The sequence below is a fragment of the Apus apus genome, chromosome 2, assembly GCF_020740795.1.
Source record: "Apus apus isolate bApuApu2 chromosome 2, bApuApu2.pri.cur, whole genome shotgun sequence".
Taxonomy (NCBI): domain Eukaryota; kingdom Metazoa; phylum Chordata; class Aves; order Apodiformes; family Apodidae; genus Apus; species Apus apus.
In genome coordinates, this window is record NC_067283.1 from 70,459,199 (window position 1) to 70,478,484 (window position 19,286).

Sequence of the window (19,286 nt, forward strand, 5' to 3'; positions counted from 1 at the left end):
TCATCTTTACACTTCTGGCTTCCCAAAGGAATATCCCTTCTTTACCATTTGCTTTCTCTGTGCTCTCTGGGCATGTGGCATTTTCTTCAGCCAGCAGTGGTATTTATTAATTACCTCTTGTACCTGCACTAGAAAAAAATATGTTAGATGCCCTTCAGCAGCTTTTACCCTCAAGGACATGCAAGCTTTTAATGGTTATTTCCAAGTCATATGGCTTTTCACACATATTCTGCATATTGAAGAACCGTTCAGTTGTACCCCTCTGGATCCTAGCTCAGCAATTTAGCTTGGCATTTGGGAAAATAAAAATGTTATCACGGTACTGGTGGGAAGGGGATTAATAATGATCCAAGAATAGCCAGAGGTCCCTGAAAACATGTGGAAAGGTAAATAAGAGGGGAGAGGGAAAAGAGAGCATGGAAATACCTCTTCTTTATCTAAATAAATAAATGCTTAGACATGTCATTAGATTCTAATATATTTATTAAATTATCATCAAAACAAGTCTCCAGCATCTAGCAACTGGTGTTGCTCTCAGTGGAGCTCTCACTTCTGGCAGTATGATGTCAATGGTACGACCTTTCCCTCCAAGGTGTCTGATGAGACCCAAGCCCAGGGGGCACAGCTGGCAGGCGCAGATGTGGCAGGGATGCTTATGCTGTTTTGTACCACAGCCCTCCTGTGTCTGTTGTATAAAGAAGGCCCCACCAGCCCAACACTAGTTGCTCAAGCAGGAGGCCCCGAGGGGCAGGAAGTCCATAAAAATTTTGCTGCTGGTTTGCAGGGGTGACGGTGTCAGCCCAGGGTTTCTAAGCTCCTGGCTTGAAAACCCAGCACTGGGGAAAGGCTCCTTGCTGCTTGTGTGCAGTGTGAGCTGGATGCACATGCCAACCACTTCTCTTCAAAGGCAGGCTGCAGGACATCTCAGGCGTTAGGACATGAAGTGAAAGGCTTTTTTAGTGCCAGGCACGTGCTGATGTACAGAGGCATGAAGGCAGCCTTATGAAAGGCAGTTTGAAATATTCTTGGCTACAAAGTGGAGGGGAAGTACATGAAAAGAAAAAATGTACACCAAATCCACCCAAAATGATCGCAACTGGACCATGAGACTTTTCTGCTTAAAAGACGTGGCCACGCTCAACCGTTTGCTTTATTTATAACAGTTTAAAATGACTGGGTAATTAGTAATATGGAAGATATATGATAGACTAATACTGTTTCAAGAGTCACTATTTTAAATGGAGGAACTGCAAATACCCTCCCAAAATGAGAAGAGTGCTCATGACACCCAAAATTACCACAACGAAGGATGCTTAAAATGGCCTGCTGCACCTCACGTTAGAGTGCTCACAAGAGCTGGTGCTTTGCTGGAGTCAATCAAAGTAACTGGGAATCTGCCCCAAATTTCCATGGTGTCTCTGAAATCCACCAATGCTACCCGTGAAGGTCTTTTTGCACTGGAAGTGACTTGTGAATTCAGCTGTTGACCGAAGCATGGGGTTGGGAGGCTTTAATAGCGGTGTTTCTTGGGGTCTGAGTTTTGCTGCTGCTTTGGGCAGTGGACAGCACCATGTCACAGCGTTTGCAACTAGGGATTTGTGGCAGCTTCAGAAGGAAGAAGGCACCCAGTAGAAACTGGTGCCAACAGCATGGTTTGAGCACTTCAAACACCTCCAGTCCAGGGAAGGGGTTTTAGGACAGCTAAAGTTGTAGATGGGCAGCTGTGGGCTTTGCAAAACCACTCTTAGGGGCTTAAGCCACTTCTGAACATGCATTTGCCTTTGTCACTTGTCAAGGACTTCAGCACAGACTTTGGTGAGTCCTGAAAACCCTCGTCAGAGTCTCCACCCCAGACTAGAGCTGGAGCACAGGGGAAGGAGCTTGCTGGCTGCTGCACTCCTGCTCACTGGTGGGTCTGCTCTAGGCTGCAGCAAGTGCGTGGGGATCTGGACCTTTCCTGCCCACTGGGACCTGCCATCACAAGCACATTCCCACCAGAGCTGCAGGCAGATAGGTGGTCAGTGGAACCAGGGCAGCTCTCCCACCCCAGGAGCCCCTTGCTCCTCCTCCACAGGTTCCTCTTCTGCACCGAGGAGGAACTCCCCCCCCGTGCACGTGCCTGAGGGGATTTTTGCGGTCTCCAGCTTGGGGAGAGCCCCCGAATGAGCAGCAATCCTCAAAGGGCCTCTGCTGCCAGACATCACCTCGGGCATATTTCCTGCAAGTCCCTCTGGCTTAGAGACGGGGTTCACCCCGTGGATTTTAGGGAGGTGGGAGAGCCTTTGCACCCAGGAGAGCGAGGGCGACCTTCCTGAAGGACAGGAGGAGTCGACTCCTGAGTGCAAGAGTGTTTCATACACGGTGCCCTTTGGTTTCCTTTCTGTAGGGACCCACTTCACAGAGCCCCCCGGCAGCTAGTCTGAGCTGGCACCTCCCCTTGCTTTCCTGCCTTGGGTGCAATTCCCAGGTGAGTCAGCCGGGACTTCAGAGGGGCTTGGTGAAAGCAGAAGCCGGCTTTCTGTGCACTGAGGGCTTGCAAGCGGCTGTTGAGAAGAAACAGTCCCTTTTCCTGGCATGCCTTTAGTCAGTGTGACCTTAAAGAGTGTGAAAACCAGGGGGCCCAGTGGTGACTGCCGTGGTTAAACAGCAGCAAGTGCATTTTCACAAGAGGACTGCGATTTGGTCACCGACACAGAACACCTCCATGAAGGCAGGCGGGGCCTGTGGGTGAGGTCTGAAGGGTCAGGCACTCCGAAGGGTGTGGAAATCACTAGAAAAGATGAACAGGCTTGAGGTGCTGTAAGTGTTCAGATCACTAGCAAGGCTGGTTAGGGAGGAATTGCCTCTTCACAAATGCAAAAAGCACCCAATGAGAGTTTATGGGTGCGCTGCTGCAGCATTTAATGCATACACCACAGTTGTGTTATTGATCAGAGTTTTCTACTTTACAGACCGAGAGGGTGGTCCTTTTTTAAAAAATTTTTTTTCCATCTTAAATGGAACTGGCTGATATCCAGAAACCCCAAGTAACAAGGTCTGCAAAGCTAATGAGATTAGTATGTTTTGTTCATGAGAAGACTTATTTGCAAGGGACGAATGTGCATGTTGGGGTCTGGCTTTAAGGATCCTCTCTAAAACTGAGGCAACTGGAGGTAGTTTTCTAATAGAGTTCTTGCTGCACAAAGACAGCAACCAACCACCCAGCCAGGTCATTTCCCACGTCTGGGTTTTTTTAAGATTGACTTTGTCTTCTCTTAAATATTTCTGAATGCATAACTCACCTACCTCTCTACACATAGATTTCTTTGGACAAGAACAATTGTTTTTTTTTTCAAAATATTATCCAGCATTTGAGAAAGATAATTTCCCCCCCCCTCCAGATGATGTAATGCAGATCAAATCTGCATGTTTCACACTGACCCAGAAGTTGCTGTCTTAGAAGCTGCAAAAGAGAGAAGGCATTATAAGTGTTCATTTTACAGTGATACACGTCAGGATGTTTTTATACTTAATTCAATTATAGTTGGTGCCCTGCCTAGCACACACTCTTGCCCTAGGAATCAAAACTGGATTTTTAGAAAGCCTCTCAGATGCCATTTGGTAAAGCGGTGGTTGCTTGTCTTGATTTATGGTGGCAGTCAACTCCAATCTCAAAGACACATTTTAACGTTTTGAAGGCGCCTTAACTTGTGACTGAAAAGTTTTCGGATGGGTGCTGCTGCCAACTCCTTTTTGGTTTGTTTTTGGTTTTGTTTTATTTTTTTTTTTAGAGGATGGATGGTGCGTTATAAACCTGCTACCCCAAAACGCCGGCACTTCACGCTTCTCCCTCGAAACGTGGCGATAATGACATTTAAATTTCAGAAGATGGCGTTGAAGCTTTGCAGTCCGTCAGTGCCCTGAACTCGGCGTGCACCCCCCGCACCGGCCGCCTGCCAGCGCCGCGCGGCGACCGGGGTTTTGATCTGATACGTTACGGCAGAAAGGATGTGGATGTGCTGGGGACGTTAGAGCAGCACAACAACGAGAAAGCGTCGTGGCAGGAATCACGTCTTTGAAACCCGAAAGGCGGCAAGACTTTCGCGCAAGCCCGGAGCCTCGCTCCTTCATCCCCACCCGTCCCCCCAAGGCACCCACCGCCTTAGGGCAGGAGGCTTCGCAGGGGGGCGAGCGACTGGGGTCTCCCACCACCCAGCCCCGGCTCTGGTGCCGCTTCTTCAGACGGGCTTTCCCGGGCAGCGCCCAGCGGGGCAGGAGCCGCTCCCGGCCGGGGCTGGCGGCTGCTCCCGGCTCCAGCTGCCGCCGCCCCGTCGGAGTTCGCTGCCTGCCGGGCCCAGCGCCGCTGCTGCCCCCCACTTCGCCCCCCATGTCACACCTTAGGGGCTGCAAAACACGGGGCGACAGCCCGAGCCCCAAGACCGCCGGCTCGCCCTCTCCTCGGCTGGGGCTTGTCATCCCACCCCTTCGGCGATCCCAGCTCAGTGGCAAAGCCGGATTGGGTCGCAGGGGCTACAGGCAGGGGGTACCAGCCCCAGGCGCGGCGTGGGTGGGTGGGCCCCCCCCGCTGTCTCCCCGAGCCGTCCGGGGGCCCGGTCGGCGCCGTCTAACACGTTTCTGGTGGGTGTAGCTACGGAGTCTTTTACAGTAAAAGCCGCCTGGCTATCATAGGTAGGAGTTTCCCCATGCTATTTATGTATATGTGTCTGTATAGAGTAAAAAGAAAAAAAAACAAAAACCAACACAACCCCCCGCGGACGCAGAGGGCGCCGGGCTGCGCGCCCCCCCGCGCCGCTGCGTGTGTTTACCAGCAATCGGCATGTGTCACTGCCTCAGATGTTTTCCAGTTCGCAAAGTCCCCGCTCCCCTCCGCCGGCTCCACCTCCGGGCCGGGCCCGCCTCCCCCCAGCCCGGGCACGACGCCCTCCATCATATAAAGAAACTTCCCGGTGCCGACGGCCCAGTCGCGGCGAGGCCCGTCTCAGCGGTGGCCGCAGCAGCCGGCGGTCCCAGCCGCTCCCAGCGCCGCGGCAGAGGTAAGCGGCGGTGGCCGAGCAGCCCCGGACTCCCCCTGCCCCGCCGGGACCCGACGGGCCGGGGAGGAGGGAGACGGGGGTGGGAGCTGCGGGTACCTCGGCTTTCCCTCCTCTGGGCTTATCCTGGTGCTGCCGGCACCTGAATGAGCCGTTCGGTCTTTTTTTTTTTCTTTTTCTTTTTTTTTGTTATTATTTTTATTATCCGCCGCCCTTCCCCTTAATTTAAAGGGAAAAAAAAATATATCGGCCGCTTTATCTGCTCTTGAGTTGGGGGCGCGCACCGGCCTCCTGCCCTGGGGAGGGTCGCGGGAAGGGGCTGGGGGGGATACGCTTCGTTCTCTGTCTAAAGAGGGGGAAAGAGCTTTTGGGGGGGGTCTTTGCACGGGCCCGCGGCCGCCCCCCAGGCACATCGCACCGGTTTTGGTGTGCGGGGGGATGCTGCAGGCTGAGGAGGGGTCTGTAGGGGGTGCGGAGCTGCCCACAGTAGTGTGCACCTGTCCGACATGGGTCTCTGAAGGTCTCCCTGTGTCTAGAGGCAAAGGCTGTGGGTGAGGAACCACTTTTTCATTAGATATAATGGGGAGAAACCCCCCCCCCCACCAAACTAAACTTCTGGGCATTCTAGTACTTTTTCAACTTGGGGAGACAAACCTGATGCCAGGTGCCCATCACTAGTGTCAGTGTCCTGGCGTTAGGACCTTTGCAGCAGGTGCCCATCACTGCAGGGCTGCACAGCTCCCAGGGCTCGGTGTGGCTGGCTGCCAGCTCCCATGCCCTGGGGGACAGTGCCTTTGTGCCAGGCTCCACGGGTTGGTGTCTTTCTGCTTTTAGGTATCTGCAGTGTAGAGATGTGAATGTTACTATGTATGCTTGTTGGGAGCAGTTGGAGGGGTAGGTGTGTGGAGGACATCATGTGTCTTGCTGAAGTCGGCTTGTGAGAGGCGCTTTGACGTTACAGCGAGATGCCGTATAAATCATCAGTGCATGTGAAAGGCCCCCCTTTTTGTGCATCCTGTCTCTAACATGACATGTGCACTGTCATGTGCAAGCATAGTTTTATACAATTTTTTTTCTTTTCTTTTCTTTTGGCTAAAAAGTAAAAATCCAGGTTGAACTCTGAGCAGGACAGGGGGTTTGCGCCTCATGTCACTGGCGATGAAAATTTCAACAGCCCGTGTACGTTGATGCAAAACAGTGTCGGGACAGGGGGGAAGTCTGTCGAAGTCTGCAGCGTGAGCGGTGCCTGGGGAGGGTTGTGGGGGGCTGTGCCTGGTTTCCTGAGGCTCTGTACCGTGTTTCCCGGGCTCCCCAGGGCCCCCCTGCATGCTGTAGCTGCCGTTTCACATGAAAGGTTTGGCACTGGGGACTGGGGAGTGTTGGTGGTGCTCTACACGGGGACTTCAGTCGGCGCCTGACCTATGGGTTTTCCTCTCCCCCCATCCTGTCCCTCTCCCGTTCTTTCTCAGCCCCCCCCCCGAGAGCCGGTGCTTGGCCTGTGCGGAGAGGTGGGCTTGGTGAAGCACTCCCAAAACTCCCCACCCTTCCTCTGACACGAGTGGCATGAACCTGGAGCCGGGTGAGTGCGGGATGAACTCAGTGAGCTGTGGCAACGGGAAACTCCGCCAGTGGCTGATCGACCAGATAGACAGTGGCAAGTACCCAGGGCTGGTGTGGGAGAACGATGAGAAGAGCATCTTCCGCATCCCGTGGAAGCACGCTGGCAAGCAGGACTACAACCGTGAGGAGGACGCTGCCCTCTTCAAGGTAGGACTCAGCTTGGGACTGAGGGCTATGGGATGCAGACAGAGCAGGAGGGGTGCCCAGAGGCTCAGCAGTGGTCTCTTACTGTCCTGTCCTTGCCACCTGCCTCTGCAGGCTGGATGTGATGGGTGCTCGTGGCCACTGGCTGCCTGCTTGGTGGCCCTGACTGTGCCCTGGTGTCCCTGTATTTGTTGGATAAGACTGCCTACTCTTTCTCAGTTTTCTGTGTGGAGCTAAGTGCTTGTGAGACTACAGTACATCTCTTTCCACATTTGTCTTTGATAATTTTCTCCCTTTCCTTATGCCTGCTAAACTTCTTTTCCTACCTTATCATGCTGCTTTTCCCCAGCCTAAATCTGTAGGGAGTAAATTCATGCACACATATAAGCACACACAGCAGTTGTGCTGTTTCAAGCATTGTGGGCTTGTACCTCATAGTTGATTGATTTTTATTTCCCCTCCCCCCTTTTTTTGTTTTTTTTGATTATCTGAAATGTTTCCAGGCCTGGGCTCTTTTTAAAGGAAAGTTTAGAGAGGGCATTGATAAGCCAGATCCTCCTACCTGGAAGACCAGATTAAGGTGTGCTTTGAACAAGAGCAATGACTTTGAAGAACTGGTGGAGAGAAGCCAACTGGACATCTCAGATCCCTATAAAGTGTACAGAATAGTGCCAGAAGGAGCTAAAAAAGGTAAAGCATCCCAAATTCCCATGTAACAGCGTGTGAATGTGTCTTACTGTAAGTGTACGAGGGCCGAAGTGTGCTTTTTTGGAATGGCCAGGCAGTCTTTTTAAGGTCCGTTAAGGAGCCAAAATGCAGGGCTTAAGTGCAGCTTGTCGTGATGGCTTAAGAGGCTGCGCCTGCGGGGGACTGGTGGTGTTAGAGTCGGAGGGTTGAAAGGGAGTCCTCGCAGAAGATGCAGACAGGCGCCCTCCCTGCGCATCGCTGGAGGGACTGCTCTGTTCGCTGGAGCCTCCCTGCCAGTTCTGTGGAGAGAGAGCCAAACGAGCAGCTCAAGGGACAGGCAGAACAGAACAAAAACACAAAACTGCTTGCTGGATCTAAGTTTTGAGTACAGGGAACGGCAGAGGTGTCTTGAGCCAGACAGTAGGTAACTGCTGCGGGGGGAAAAGCTGGGAGCGAGGGATGCCTGCGGGCCGTGCCTGCTCTCGCCCGGAAGCCCCTGGTGCCAGCTTGCAGGAGGCAAAGGCTTGCCCGAGCCTGGGGAGGGCATCGTGGTACACTGGGTATGACTGGGCAGTGTTTTTTCCTGGGGCACTGGGGAGCCCAATGGGACAGACTGCCTCTGGGAGCCACCTGCAAAGGAGGGCTGGGAATCCTGTCCCAAACTGGCATTGAAGGGCTTGTTAGTCCTCTGCTTGTTCAAAGGCAGGTGGTGTGGATTTATCTTCAATGTGCCAATTTTAGATTTCCTTAAGATGTAGCTGACATCATTTATTTTCATCCCTCTGGTGAACATAGGTGCAAAACAGATCAGCATGGAGGAGCAACCATCAATGATGAACTATCCCTTTCCACTACCATCCTCTTACACTTCACTACCATCTCAGGTATGACATCAGTTATACATTTTGCTTGGTGCTTGTACATTGAGCAGCATCATTTCTGTGCTATGTGCTATGTCTGGCTTTGCTGGCATGGCTCTCTGGTTCTCCCTGGGAAGAAACTTTATTATGAAAACTGAGAAATCAAGAAACAACTTTTCTAATGTCAGATGGGGCCACAGGGCAGCTGATTTCCCTTGATGTTGTTTATCCCTGAGTAGCAGCTCTTTTCTGTCGGGTGATAGATATCAGTGCGCTGCTGTTCTGTTGGTGCCACAATGTAAGCACCCAGAGAAGCCTTGCTCTTCCCAGCAGACATTTACCAGCAATGCTTTGACTGCCTTTTGTTATTCCCCCCTGCTTGTTATTTACACCAGTGGCTAGAACTTCATTTGAAAGCCTCATTGGTGGTGGTGGCGATGTGCCATTCATGTAGCCTGGGCAGTGCTTAAGACCTCCGCAGGCTTTGGCAGAGAAAATCAAGGAGCTGAAATGTGAAAGCTGACACAACACATGGAGCTAGTTTTGACAGCTGCTGAGTCAAAGACTATCTCGTTAAATTGAATAGGTACCGAACTACATGGTGCCCCATGAACGGAACTGGAGGGAGTTTGCCCCGGAGCAGCCACATCCCGACATTCCCTACCAGTGTCCCAGTGTCCCCTTTGCAGCTCGCAGTCATCACTGGCAAGGCCCTGGCTGTGAAAATGGTAAGACACTCGTGTTTAAGGTTTCTTGCTGAGGTTGGTCACATGGAAGGATGGCAGATTTCAGGTTTTTTTATTTATGGTTTTCACTGGAATTATAAGTTGGAGTGGCCACTGAGCCATGGCAAGAGCCATTGTCCTGGCTCTTGCTTTCAGTGCCACCATACATGTGGTGTGTGAGCTACACAGTCCTCTGAGTTGATGCAAGTCAGCCCCTAAAAGTCCTCAGCTGTCTCAAAAGCCCTCAGCAATAAGAAGGCAGCCAACCCCCCAAAAAAAGCCCCGATGGGGAATGTGTGTTCTTTAGCTTTGCTTTCTGATTTTGGACCTTTTGAGGACCACATCAGTGAGGTTTTCCCTGCAGCCTTGTGGTTTAGAATGGCATTCTTGTCCTGAGAGAAAAGCTGAAATTATTACTAGATTTTAGTGCTGTGGCAGTGGGACAACTTGTCATGGATTGAATCTCTCTTGGGGGCTGGTACAGCAGAAACAGAATAAAGGGTCATTCCCTTCCCTGGAGATCTCACAGTACCAGTGTCTAACATAATCATGGCTTTCCAAGCTCCACATCCTTAGGAAAAAGCCTGAATTTTGAAAATAGGCAATGCTGCAGCCTGCAGGGGATAAAACATACAAGAAAGGGAACTGTGTACCATAGAGCCTTGCAGGGTAACTCACTTGAGGATGCAGATACTGCTTTGTGAGGAGAAACAGCTGATTCAGAAGGGCAGGAAAAGATGGGAAGCAAGGAAAAACTTTTTAGAGCAGATACTGTGTTTTCAGAGGACAGTTTTTCTAGAGGTTTTGGTGCAGACAAGTAAACTTCTGCTTCTTTAGTTCTGCTGAAAAGCAAGTACTCAGTGCACTGCAACTTACCTGGAAGTATATTGCAATTATTAGGCAGAGTCCTTTGCTTTTAGTTGAGTTGTTTGCTAATAAAAAAATCAAGGTAGCAAGTCTTCTTCAAGATACCTGGGTGTATTGAATCTGCAGCACTCCAGCTCTTGATCGTGGTGGGTTTTGCCTTTGGGAAAGGTAGCGTGAGCTTGTCTGCAAGTCACTTGCCTTATCCTCCAGAGACTTTCACTGATGTTAAGAAACAGAGGAAAACACCAATTGCCTGTGTTATAATCGACTTACTGATAGGTATCTCTTGAAACAGTCTAATACTAGTCCTGGTAATAAAACCCGAATAATTTCCTGCTGCACAATTTTCTTTAACTGCTTTTTAAACAGCATTGATTTCAGCTTTATTGTTATACTCATCTATAGTAAAATTCCTTATACAAAATTGATCGTTTTATGCAGGCAACTTTTAAGAGCACTGTAGTCCAGTTAAAAATGTTACTTATTTCTGTAGTATAACACATTAGGTAAGGAAGAAGTACTAAGGGGAACACTGAAATGCTAAGGGAGTATTTTATGCAGACCCAAATAAAAATACAGTTCAGGTAATATCTGGAGAGATTGGTAGATTTGGCATACCTGGAAAAACTGGGAAATAAGTCCATTTTAGGAAGAAGGGGAGGATGAGAGAGTGTTCCTGCTGGAGCCCAGAAGAACTCGCTTTTGCATTGCTGTGTTCTCTGCCCAAGCTCTTCTTTTAGGATTTAGGAGGCTGTCACTGACTTTTGTTTATGAAAACAGGTTGTCAGGTGACAGGAACCTTTTATGCTTGTGCCCCTCCTGAGTCCCAGACTCCTGGCATCCCGATTGAGCCAAGCATAAGGTCTGGTGAAGCCCTCGCCCTGTCAGGTAAGGCCCGTAACCCCCTGGCTTGCTGGCGAGTTTGACAAGAGACCCACTTCTGACTTACCCTGGCACTGTCTTCTTTCTGATGAAGAAAGAAAAAGAAGGAAATAAAAAAACCTCTTTAATGAATGAAGTCGCTGTATGGGCTTAAGCCTCTGTTTTCCAGGATACTTAAGCACTTGCAGCCCCAGCTCCAAGGGATGGAGGTAGTTAAAGTTACTGGAAGTTATTTACTGGCTCATGGTGCCAATGCTGGGTTGTTTTGGTGAGCCACTAAAGTCCAAGGGAGTTTGGAAATTTTTGGGTTGTCAGTGACTTTAGTTCAGTTTTTTATTTGGGAGAAGCCCCCCCCAAAAGCTGGTGTTACCCGGGTACCTTGCTGTGTTCCTGCTGGTGCTGCCTGGCTTTGCTCTGCTTCGTTATTCCTGGTGAAAAAAAGGCATTTGGGAATGAAAAGGAAAGTTATTTCAGCCAAGTTTGCAGACTTCCAGATGGGGGCGGGGGAAGCTTTCTGAGTAACTCTAGGAAGAGGTGTGGGAATGTGTTTTTCACAGAAGTAAGGGATAAACTTGTAGTGTGATGCTGGGCAGGTTTCTTGAGCAGGATTGTTCTCCTGAATCAGAGTCTGGAGTTACAGATATATATATGTGTGTGTGTGTGTATATATATATATAAATATATATATATATACATAATCTCTCTATATAATATATGTGTGTGTTTGTGTGTAGATATGCATATACATAAATTATATATACGTATAGGTATATGCATATATACATATGCATATATACACACACATATATACTTTTGTATATATATATATTTTTTATATATATCTAAAAATATATATATTGAGTGCTGTGTGAATTCTTAGGAGTCAGCCAAGTGGACCAAATGGCCATTTGAAAGTAAGGCTGGAGATCTCAGATACAGCCCTGTTGGAGCTGTAGCCAGCAGTCACTTCTCTTCAGGCAGCTGAAAGCAAGTTTGCAGGTCTCCTGTGCAGAAGCCTCTTTTATGCAAAAACTGGGGAGAAACACAGCTACTTCCTGATTAAATCTGAGGAAGTGTACTGAGCCGGTGGGTTTAAGTGTGATGTGAACTTGGAAAATGTGACAAACAACAATTTTCTGTGTGCAGAATTTTCCTTTTAAATGGAATTGGGAAGTTTGCGGGAGGTTAGTTCCAACCAAATTCCCACATCAGTAGCCCTTACAATAAAATAAGAAAGCATTAATGCTACCTTGTCCCAAAAGTTTTAGTATTTATATTCTTTAGATGCTTTTTGCTAATGTGAGCCTGTCTTCTGGGTGGCAGTGTCCACCAGGCTCCTCAGAAGTCTCACACAAACTTGTCTCGTGACCTCAGTACAGATCTGAAACATAAAATATTTGTACTAATGTATCACGTGTTGTTTGTTTGTTTGTTTGTTTGTTTTCTCCTTGTAGATTGTCGACTCCACATCTGCTTATATTACCGTGAAATACTGGTAAAGGAGGTGACAACTTCTAGTCCTGAAGGTTGTAGGATATCCCACGGCCAAAGCTACGAGGTCAGCAGTCTAGAGCAAGTTATCTTCCCTTACCCAGAGGATAATGGCCAGAGGAAGAACATAGAAAAACTATTGAACCACCTGGAACGAGGAGTAATACTGTGGATGGCACCCGATGGCCTCTATGCTAAGAGACTTTGCCAAAGCAGGATCTACTGGGACGGGCCCCTGGCGCTCTGCAGTGATCGACCCAACAAGCTGGAGCGGGACCAAACATGCAAGCTCTTTGATACTCAGCAGTTTCTAGCAGGTAATTCCCACTATGGCTTTGGTATTGATTGTTTCCAGATGTGACACCCGGTTGCTCTCCACATCAGCTTACCAGGAGCACTGTTTTATGTTACCTTACGAGTTACAGTAAGAATTACTCCTCATTTCTTCCTCTGGGCAAACATAGTCAAAAGAGTAGCTGGCTCTTGAATAATCCTGTCAAATTCTGTTCTCCGTACACATTCAAAGCCCCTGCACAAACCAGCGGGAGTGAACTGATGCTCAGCTGGTGACACCCCAAACCTCTCATCTCTTTGAGAACAGTGAGGACAAACCTTTCAGATTTTTTTTTCCATGTATTGGGTGACAGAGGAAAGCAGATCCTCATCTGGGATCTGCTGGTGTAAGCCCTGGGTAGATCTCTGGTCTGCCTGACCCAGAATGAGCCTGAGATCTTGCTCAGAGAATGCAAGGATCAGCAAGAATTTCAGTAGAAAGCCTGCTTTTTACTCTGTGCCAGTGTTTAAAAGATATGTGCAAGGTGAAAAGGATTTCAGCAGCCTCTGGAGTTTCCAGATTGCTCTAAGCTGGGAGGTGCATTACCTCTGCAGAGCAATGTGAGAAGGTCTCATTTTGCACAGGGCAGTTGGGAGCATCAGTACAGAGAGGGCAAGAGCACACTTCAGGACAGTGCCTTCTCCTTCCAGCCCATGCAGGGGAGGGGGCAGAGCCTCAAACCTGCTTCCCAGCACTTCTGAACAGTTATGAGGGAGGAAAGCTGTCCACCCAGAGAAACTAGTGGGAGCTGGTCATCATTGCAGAGGACAGCTTGCGCAGCAGGAATATGTTGCTCCATTTTTGAGTTGTGTGGCATCACTTCAGGTGAACGGAGTGCCTGTGGTTTGGTGTGTTTTCCTATTAGAACAGGGCACCAGCACTGGCATGGATCTCTAAGAAGGATAATGCCTTGCAAAAAAACCCAAACAACACAACAACAATGAAACCAACAGCTGTAGCCTGCTTTATATTCCAAGGTTGATGCACCATCCTAGCAAAGTGGTCAAGAAAGAAATGCATTTAAACAGAGAAATCTCGTTTGAATGTGAGAATTGACAGTTAGAAAGGGGAATTTGAGGTCAGGGTATTGGCTTGGGCTTCAATCACATGCTAATTAAAGATGTATAATTCTTCCCCTGATTATGGTTTTGGAAATCCCTTTCCCTTTTCTCAGGTGGTTTTTGAGATGTACTCTGGGTTCTTCCAAGTGCTTGACAGGTCATCTCTTTTTAGATGCCAAACCCCAAAGATAAGCTCAAGCAGTACTTATTTTTCCCCCTCCTAAATTACTTATGCACCAATGCCTGTGCAAACCCAAGCATGTGGTTGAAGTCATAGTCTGTGGTGTGTGCAAAGTGGGTTTTTGCATGTGTTGATGCTCAACTAGGTTTGTAAGTGACTTGTCATGGACGTATCACACCTGCATGTTAATTTAATGTACTGAGGTCCCAGACTTCAGGCAAGCTTGGGGATCTCCCCCTTAGGAAACCAGGGCTTCCTTGGGAAGAGGCACAGAAGACATCTACCAGGAGAGGAAATATTGAACAGCAGGGAAGGGGACAGATGCAGAGCTGCCCTGTGGACCACAGCTATTAGGACCCCATTGAGGAGCTGGAGCGTGCAGTGCAAACTCTGCCAGAGCAGTGGGGCCTGTGTTGAGCAGCCTGTACTGAGGAGGCTGAAATGGCAGTAATGAAGCAGAAAGCAGGTGGATGGGGAGTACTGCCTAACTCATGCAGTAAATTGGGCTGGGTGGGGAGCAGGAGGGGAAAGGCAGAGAACTGGAGAGTGTGAGGGTGGCAGCCAGGGCAGGGTTGGCTTGGCAGAAGGAGGGGCAGCTGGCGCTGGAGCAGCTGGAGCTGGAGCAGCAGGAGCTGGGGAAGGTTTGGAGAAGCGCGTGGGGAGCCCTGCGGCATGGGAAGATGCGCTTGGCCTGGAAAGGGAGATGGAGCCAGCAGAAGGTTTTGGAGACGCGCAAGGCTCAGCTCAATTCCTGATTTCCCTGATGGTGAGAAAGAAAGGGCTTTCTTGTCCAGGTCTGTGCCACAGGCTGCTGTGTGGTTGTCCCACAGGTATTTAGGATTTGGAGAACTGCTGAGGCCAAGTAAACCTGGGGGGAAAAGGAAGGTGGCAGAAATTCTCCATTAGTGTTGGACTGGCCTAGGGATTATCGTGCCCTGGCCTGTGGCAGCATGGAGGAAAGCAGGGTCCAATGGATCATCTCTCTGCTCTCCTTGGTATACACCCAAAAAGTTCATAGCTCTTTTAGGGTGTTTTTAGGGGAGACTCTGGGGAGAACTATGCTTGACTCTGTGTTTTAAGTGAGCTACCTGTTGTTTTTCTTTTACAGTTGACCCTCCCAGTAAGACCAGTAGTCCCAAGCCAGGGTTGGGACACTATTGTGGTAGCCACTGAATTGACAGCACAGTCTGAAAAGTTTGCAGTTAGAGTGAAAATGGTAGGGGTGTATTTTGGGAAAAGGTGCATTTGACATGCCAAGTTTGAAGACTCTTCTTTATAGCAGGGGGTGCTTCATGATAAGACATTGGTTTTAATATTAATATCAGCTTTTCCCAGAAAGTATGAGCAGAGTTATACATTAAAATGAAATCTTATATGTAAAATACTTCAAATAACACAGACTTTAACCAGGATACTGCGTTAGATGGAATTTTCTCTTTTCTGGAAGGAAATGCAGTGTCTAAAACCCAACATAGTGATTTTGGTCTAAGTGGAAGTCTCTTTTAAAGGTCTTCCTTGCTATTTTTCATAGGGGTCACTCTGACTATTGGAATAATTATATAATTTGACTTTTGTGCAAGGCATGGGTTAGTGGAAAGAATGCAAGAGTGCAGAAGACACGGGCCCTGTTGCTGGCTTGGTGTGTGGCTTAAATGAGGTTCTTCACCTTCCCCTGCCTCCTTGTCCCTCACTGGGCATAGTGATGACAGTGGCTCCGTGGCTGTGTCTAGCTGGGGCTAAATTTTGTGCCTGGCCATACTTTGAGTGCTGGACTCTACTGAACCATTGGTTTAAGTGCCGCTGTTTGCCATCTGCTTGTGTGGGTCCTGGCTGCTGCTGCTGCTGTCCGCTCCAAGAGGTTCTGCTTCCAAGGTCCAGTAGAAATACTGATTTGAAGACATCCTGGTTTGTGCATATGAAATTACTCATGAGGCAAAGTGCATAGAAAAATTGCAGTGTTATAACTAGCTCCCCTGATCTATGGGCAAGTCTCCAAACTCAGTGTCTTCTCCTTACCTTTTGTCTTTGTCCTGACCTCTCATCCTCCCTGGAGTTACTTCATCTTCTCCCACTGTTCTCCTGGGTCCTCTGTTTGGAGCTTAACTATCCACAAAGTCTGTCTTACAGCCTGGTACTGGCTTGGCATAGAGTTAATATTCTTTGTTGCAGCTCATGCGTCTCCTCTGTTTCGATTTGTGATCAAAACAGTGCTGATAACACAGGGATGTTTTAGCTAATGCTGAACAGTGCTTGCACAGCATCAAGGCTTTTTCCATTTCTCAGTATACTGCCACAGCAAATTGGTTGGGGTGGACAAGAGCCTGGGATGGGACACAGCCAGGAGAGCTGGCCCAAGTTGACCAAAGGGATGTTGCCTCCTGTATGACCTTCTGGAAAAAACTTTTTTTTTTCTTTTTTTCCTTTTTACCTATTAAACGGTCTTTATCTCAACCCACAAGTTTTCTCACTTACGGCCTTCCAGTTTTCTCCCCCATCCTGGCAGTGGGATGGTTGCATGATGCTTACCTGCCTGCTGGGGTTAACGCACAACACGGCCCTTTCTCTCTTCCCAGAGCTGCAAGCCTTTGCTCACCATGGACGCCCGCTGCCGAGATACCAGGTTGCTCTGTGCTTTGGGGAGGAATTTCCAGATCCGCAGAGGCAGAGGAAGCTAATAACAGCCCATGTAAGTTGGACTTCTGCTTTACCTAAAAGAAACATTTTCCTCGGAGGGTGTGAATCTGACAGCCAGGCTTTTTTGTGAGGGAGGTAATAAATTCTTGAAAATGCAGCACCATTCAGATGGGTGTTGAATCCCCAGATTTGCCAAGGACTGACTGGTAGCCATCAGCAGAGCAAAGCACCTGATTTCCCTCTCTGTGGGGCATCAGTGATTTCTTTTGCAAATCCTCTCAAAACCTAAAGCTGAAAGGTACCTTGGAAGAGCTGGGCTGTGTTGTTATTGCCAGCCTGGTTACACAGCTTCTTGGGCTGCCACTCCAGTGCAGGATGAGGTGCTTAAACACCACTGCACTTAAAGGTGCTCCAGAATCCCAGCCTGCATCTCAAGAACCTCAGCCCTTAATGGGATGCAAGGGCTGCCTCAGGCTGAAGGCAGGAGGCAAGCTCATGGGCTGACTGACCACAGTTCACACACACTCAAAGCTAGTGTTTCAGGATGCTGCCTGAGAGAGGGTGATGACAGAGACTGAGACCAGGTACTTTCTAAATTGACTGTGTTGTCCCATAAAACCACAAGAGAGGTGATAACGCACACGTTAGTGGCAACACCTAGCTTATTGCATCCTTGGAAAGAAAAATGGTGTCTCTTTATTTTTCAAAAGCACCTTTGGTAGTAGCACAGGTCCCAAGTTAGACTTTTGTCATAAGCCATAACCTCCACTTAGCTGTGTTGCTTTCATACTGTCACACTCACTGCTTAGCGAGTCTCGGGGTTGGAAGGTGAGAAGCTCACAAATCCATGCAAAGCTATCCATCCCTCCTTCCTAACATCCCTTCTCCAGCCCCCTTCTCCATATCCTGTCACAGAATCACAGAGTGGTTTGGGTTGGAAGAAACCTTAAAGATCATCTGCTTCCAACCTCCCTTTCATTGGCAGGAACACCGTCCCCTAACCTAGGTTGCTCCAAGTCCCATCCAACCTGGCCTTGAACTCTTCTAGGGCGGGGGCAACCACAGCTTCCCTGGGCAACCTGGGCCACGATCTCACCACCTTCGCAGGAAATAATTTCTTCCTAATATCTCATCTACATCTACCCCCTTTTCAGCTTAAAACCATTCCCATTTGTCCTATCACTACAGGCCCTTGTAAAAAGTCCCTCCCCAGCTTTCCTGTAGCCCCTTCAGGTATTGGAAGGCTTCTATAAGGTCTCCCTGGAGCCTTCTCTTCTGCAGGCTGAACACCCCCAACTTTCTCACCCTGTCTTGGCAGCTCTTCTGTAAGCCTGTACCTCCTGCTCTTTCCAGAACTTTACTGCCCTTTTACCAGTTGCTTCTCAATTTCTTGGGCTCTCCTGGCTTCTGGATTGGTGGAGCTCCACCATTCTACCAAATAGCTGTCTGGCTCACCTGCCTCACTGCCTTCCCATCTCCCCCATGGTGGGATTGGAGGTGCTCAGCTGCCTCTGAATGCTGATGAGAGGAAGGGAAAAGAGATTGGTGGGGCTGCTCCAAGCAGTGATCCCTTCTGGCTCTCTGCCATCCCAGAGGTTGGACCCTCAGATAGCATATTTTTCATCCAAAATGTGAAGGGGCTGGGTGACCGGCAGAAGAGGGCTGTGAAGAGAGTTGTCCAACCTGTACATACCCTGAGAGTAAGGAGAGCTTCAGGTGTTTGTTCTTAGTGTGGAACTAAATAGTTCCAGCCAGAGCCCAAAGCTCTGAGAGGGAGCAGCAGTTTCTGAAGAGACAGAACTGAAGGCAGCACTGAATTATACGAATCCCTCTTGGTGGTTGAACAGATTGCTCATCAGAGCTCGAGTGAGCAGAAACAAGAGTAGCCTTGGTGTTAGCTTTAAGTGTAATTTCAAACACAGTCATTTGGCAACCTACCTCAGTCTGAGGGCCCCAGCATTTGAAGCCCTCAAAGAACTTTACAATGCAGACGAGACTTTCAGTGCTTTGCATGTGCACTTGAACATGTCGAGCGGCCATGGACCCAGCTGGCCCGTGGGCATCACTTACACCCAGGGACTGGCTAAGGGGCTGCAGTTGCTAACACCATTTCTGTCACTGATACCTGCCCTTCTAAATGAAGGCTGTGGAGGTCAGGAGTATGTGCAAGGCACTTGGCAGCTGAACAGGCAAGCCCAAGCTTAAAACAGAGATTAGTGAGACCACTGAAATAGTTTTCCCATTCTGGTAAAGCAAAACTGTTTTGCCCTGCCTTGTTTTCTGACTTAAAACCACCATAAATATCTAAGACCAGGAGCATGAAATTTTGTCATGTGTCTGATTAACATTTTGTCTGTTCTTAAGGTTGAACCCATGTTTGCCAGGCAGCTGTATTACTTTGCTCAGCAAAACAGTGGACATCTTCTGAGAGGCTATGATTTACCAGAACTTGTGACTAGTCCAGAGGATTATCACAGATCTATTCGCCATTCCTCTATTCAAGAATAAGATCTTCAGAAAGAGTGGTTTTAAAGGCACTGTAAAGATTATGCAGAATGGAGGAGCAGCTCTGGGTCGCAATTTGGAGATCCACATCACAGCTGGATGTGTTCAGAGGTTCCATGATAGGAAAGTGAACTAGGACAACCATATTGTGTGACACAAATGACGAGCCTTCAATGTTTGGATGCTACATCTCACATAGGTTCCACTGTGGCTGGGAATAACTGAAAACTGACAAAATGATTGCTGTGTTTACGTTTGCTTAATG

General features: G+C 48.7%; 1 protein-coding gene across 1 annotated transcript; it reads left to right on the forward strand.

Annotated features, from left to right (window-relative positions):
* Positions 1 to 6,578: 6,578 nt before the first annotated feature.
* IRF4 (interferon regulatory factor 4) lies at positions 6,579 to 19,043 on the forward strand. Its single transcript, XM_051610960.1, has 8 exons — positions 6,579 to 6,797; positions 7,298 to 7,484; positions 8,277 to 8,365; positions 8,928 to 9,069; positions 10,714 to 10,821; positions 12,270 to 12,623; positions 16,456 to 16,568; positions 18,881 to 19,043. Exons 1-8 carry the CDS (start codon positions 6,594 to 6,596, stop codon positions 19,022 to 19,024), a joined length of 1,341 nt encoding a protein of 446 aa, XP_051466920.1. The 5' UTR covers positions 6,579 to 6,593; the 3' UTR covers positions 19,025 to 19,043.
* Positions 19,044 to 19,286: the final 243 nt, after the last annotated feature.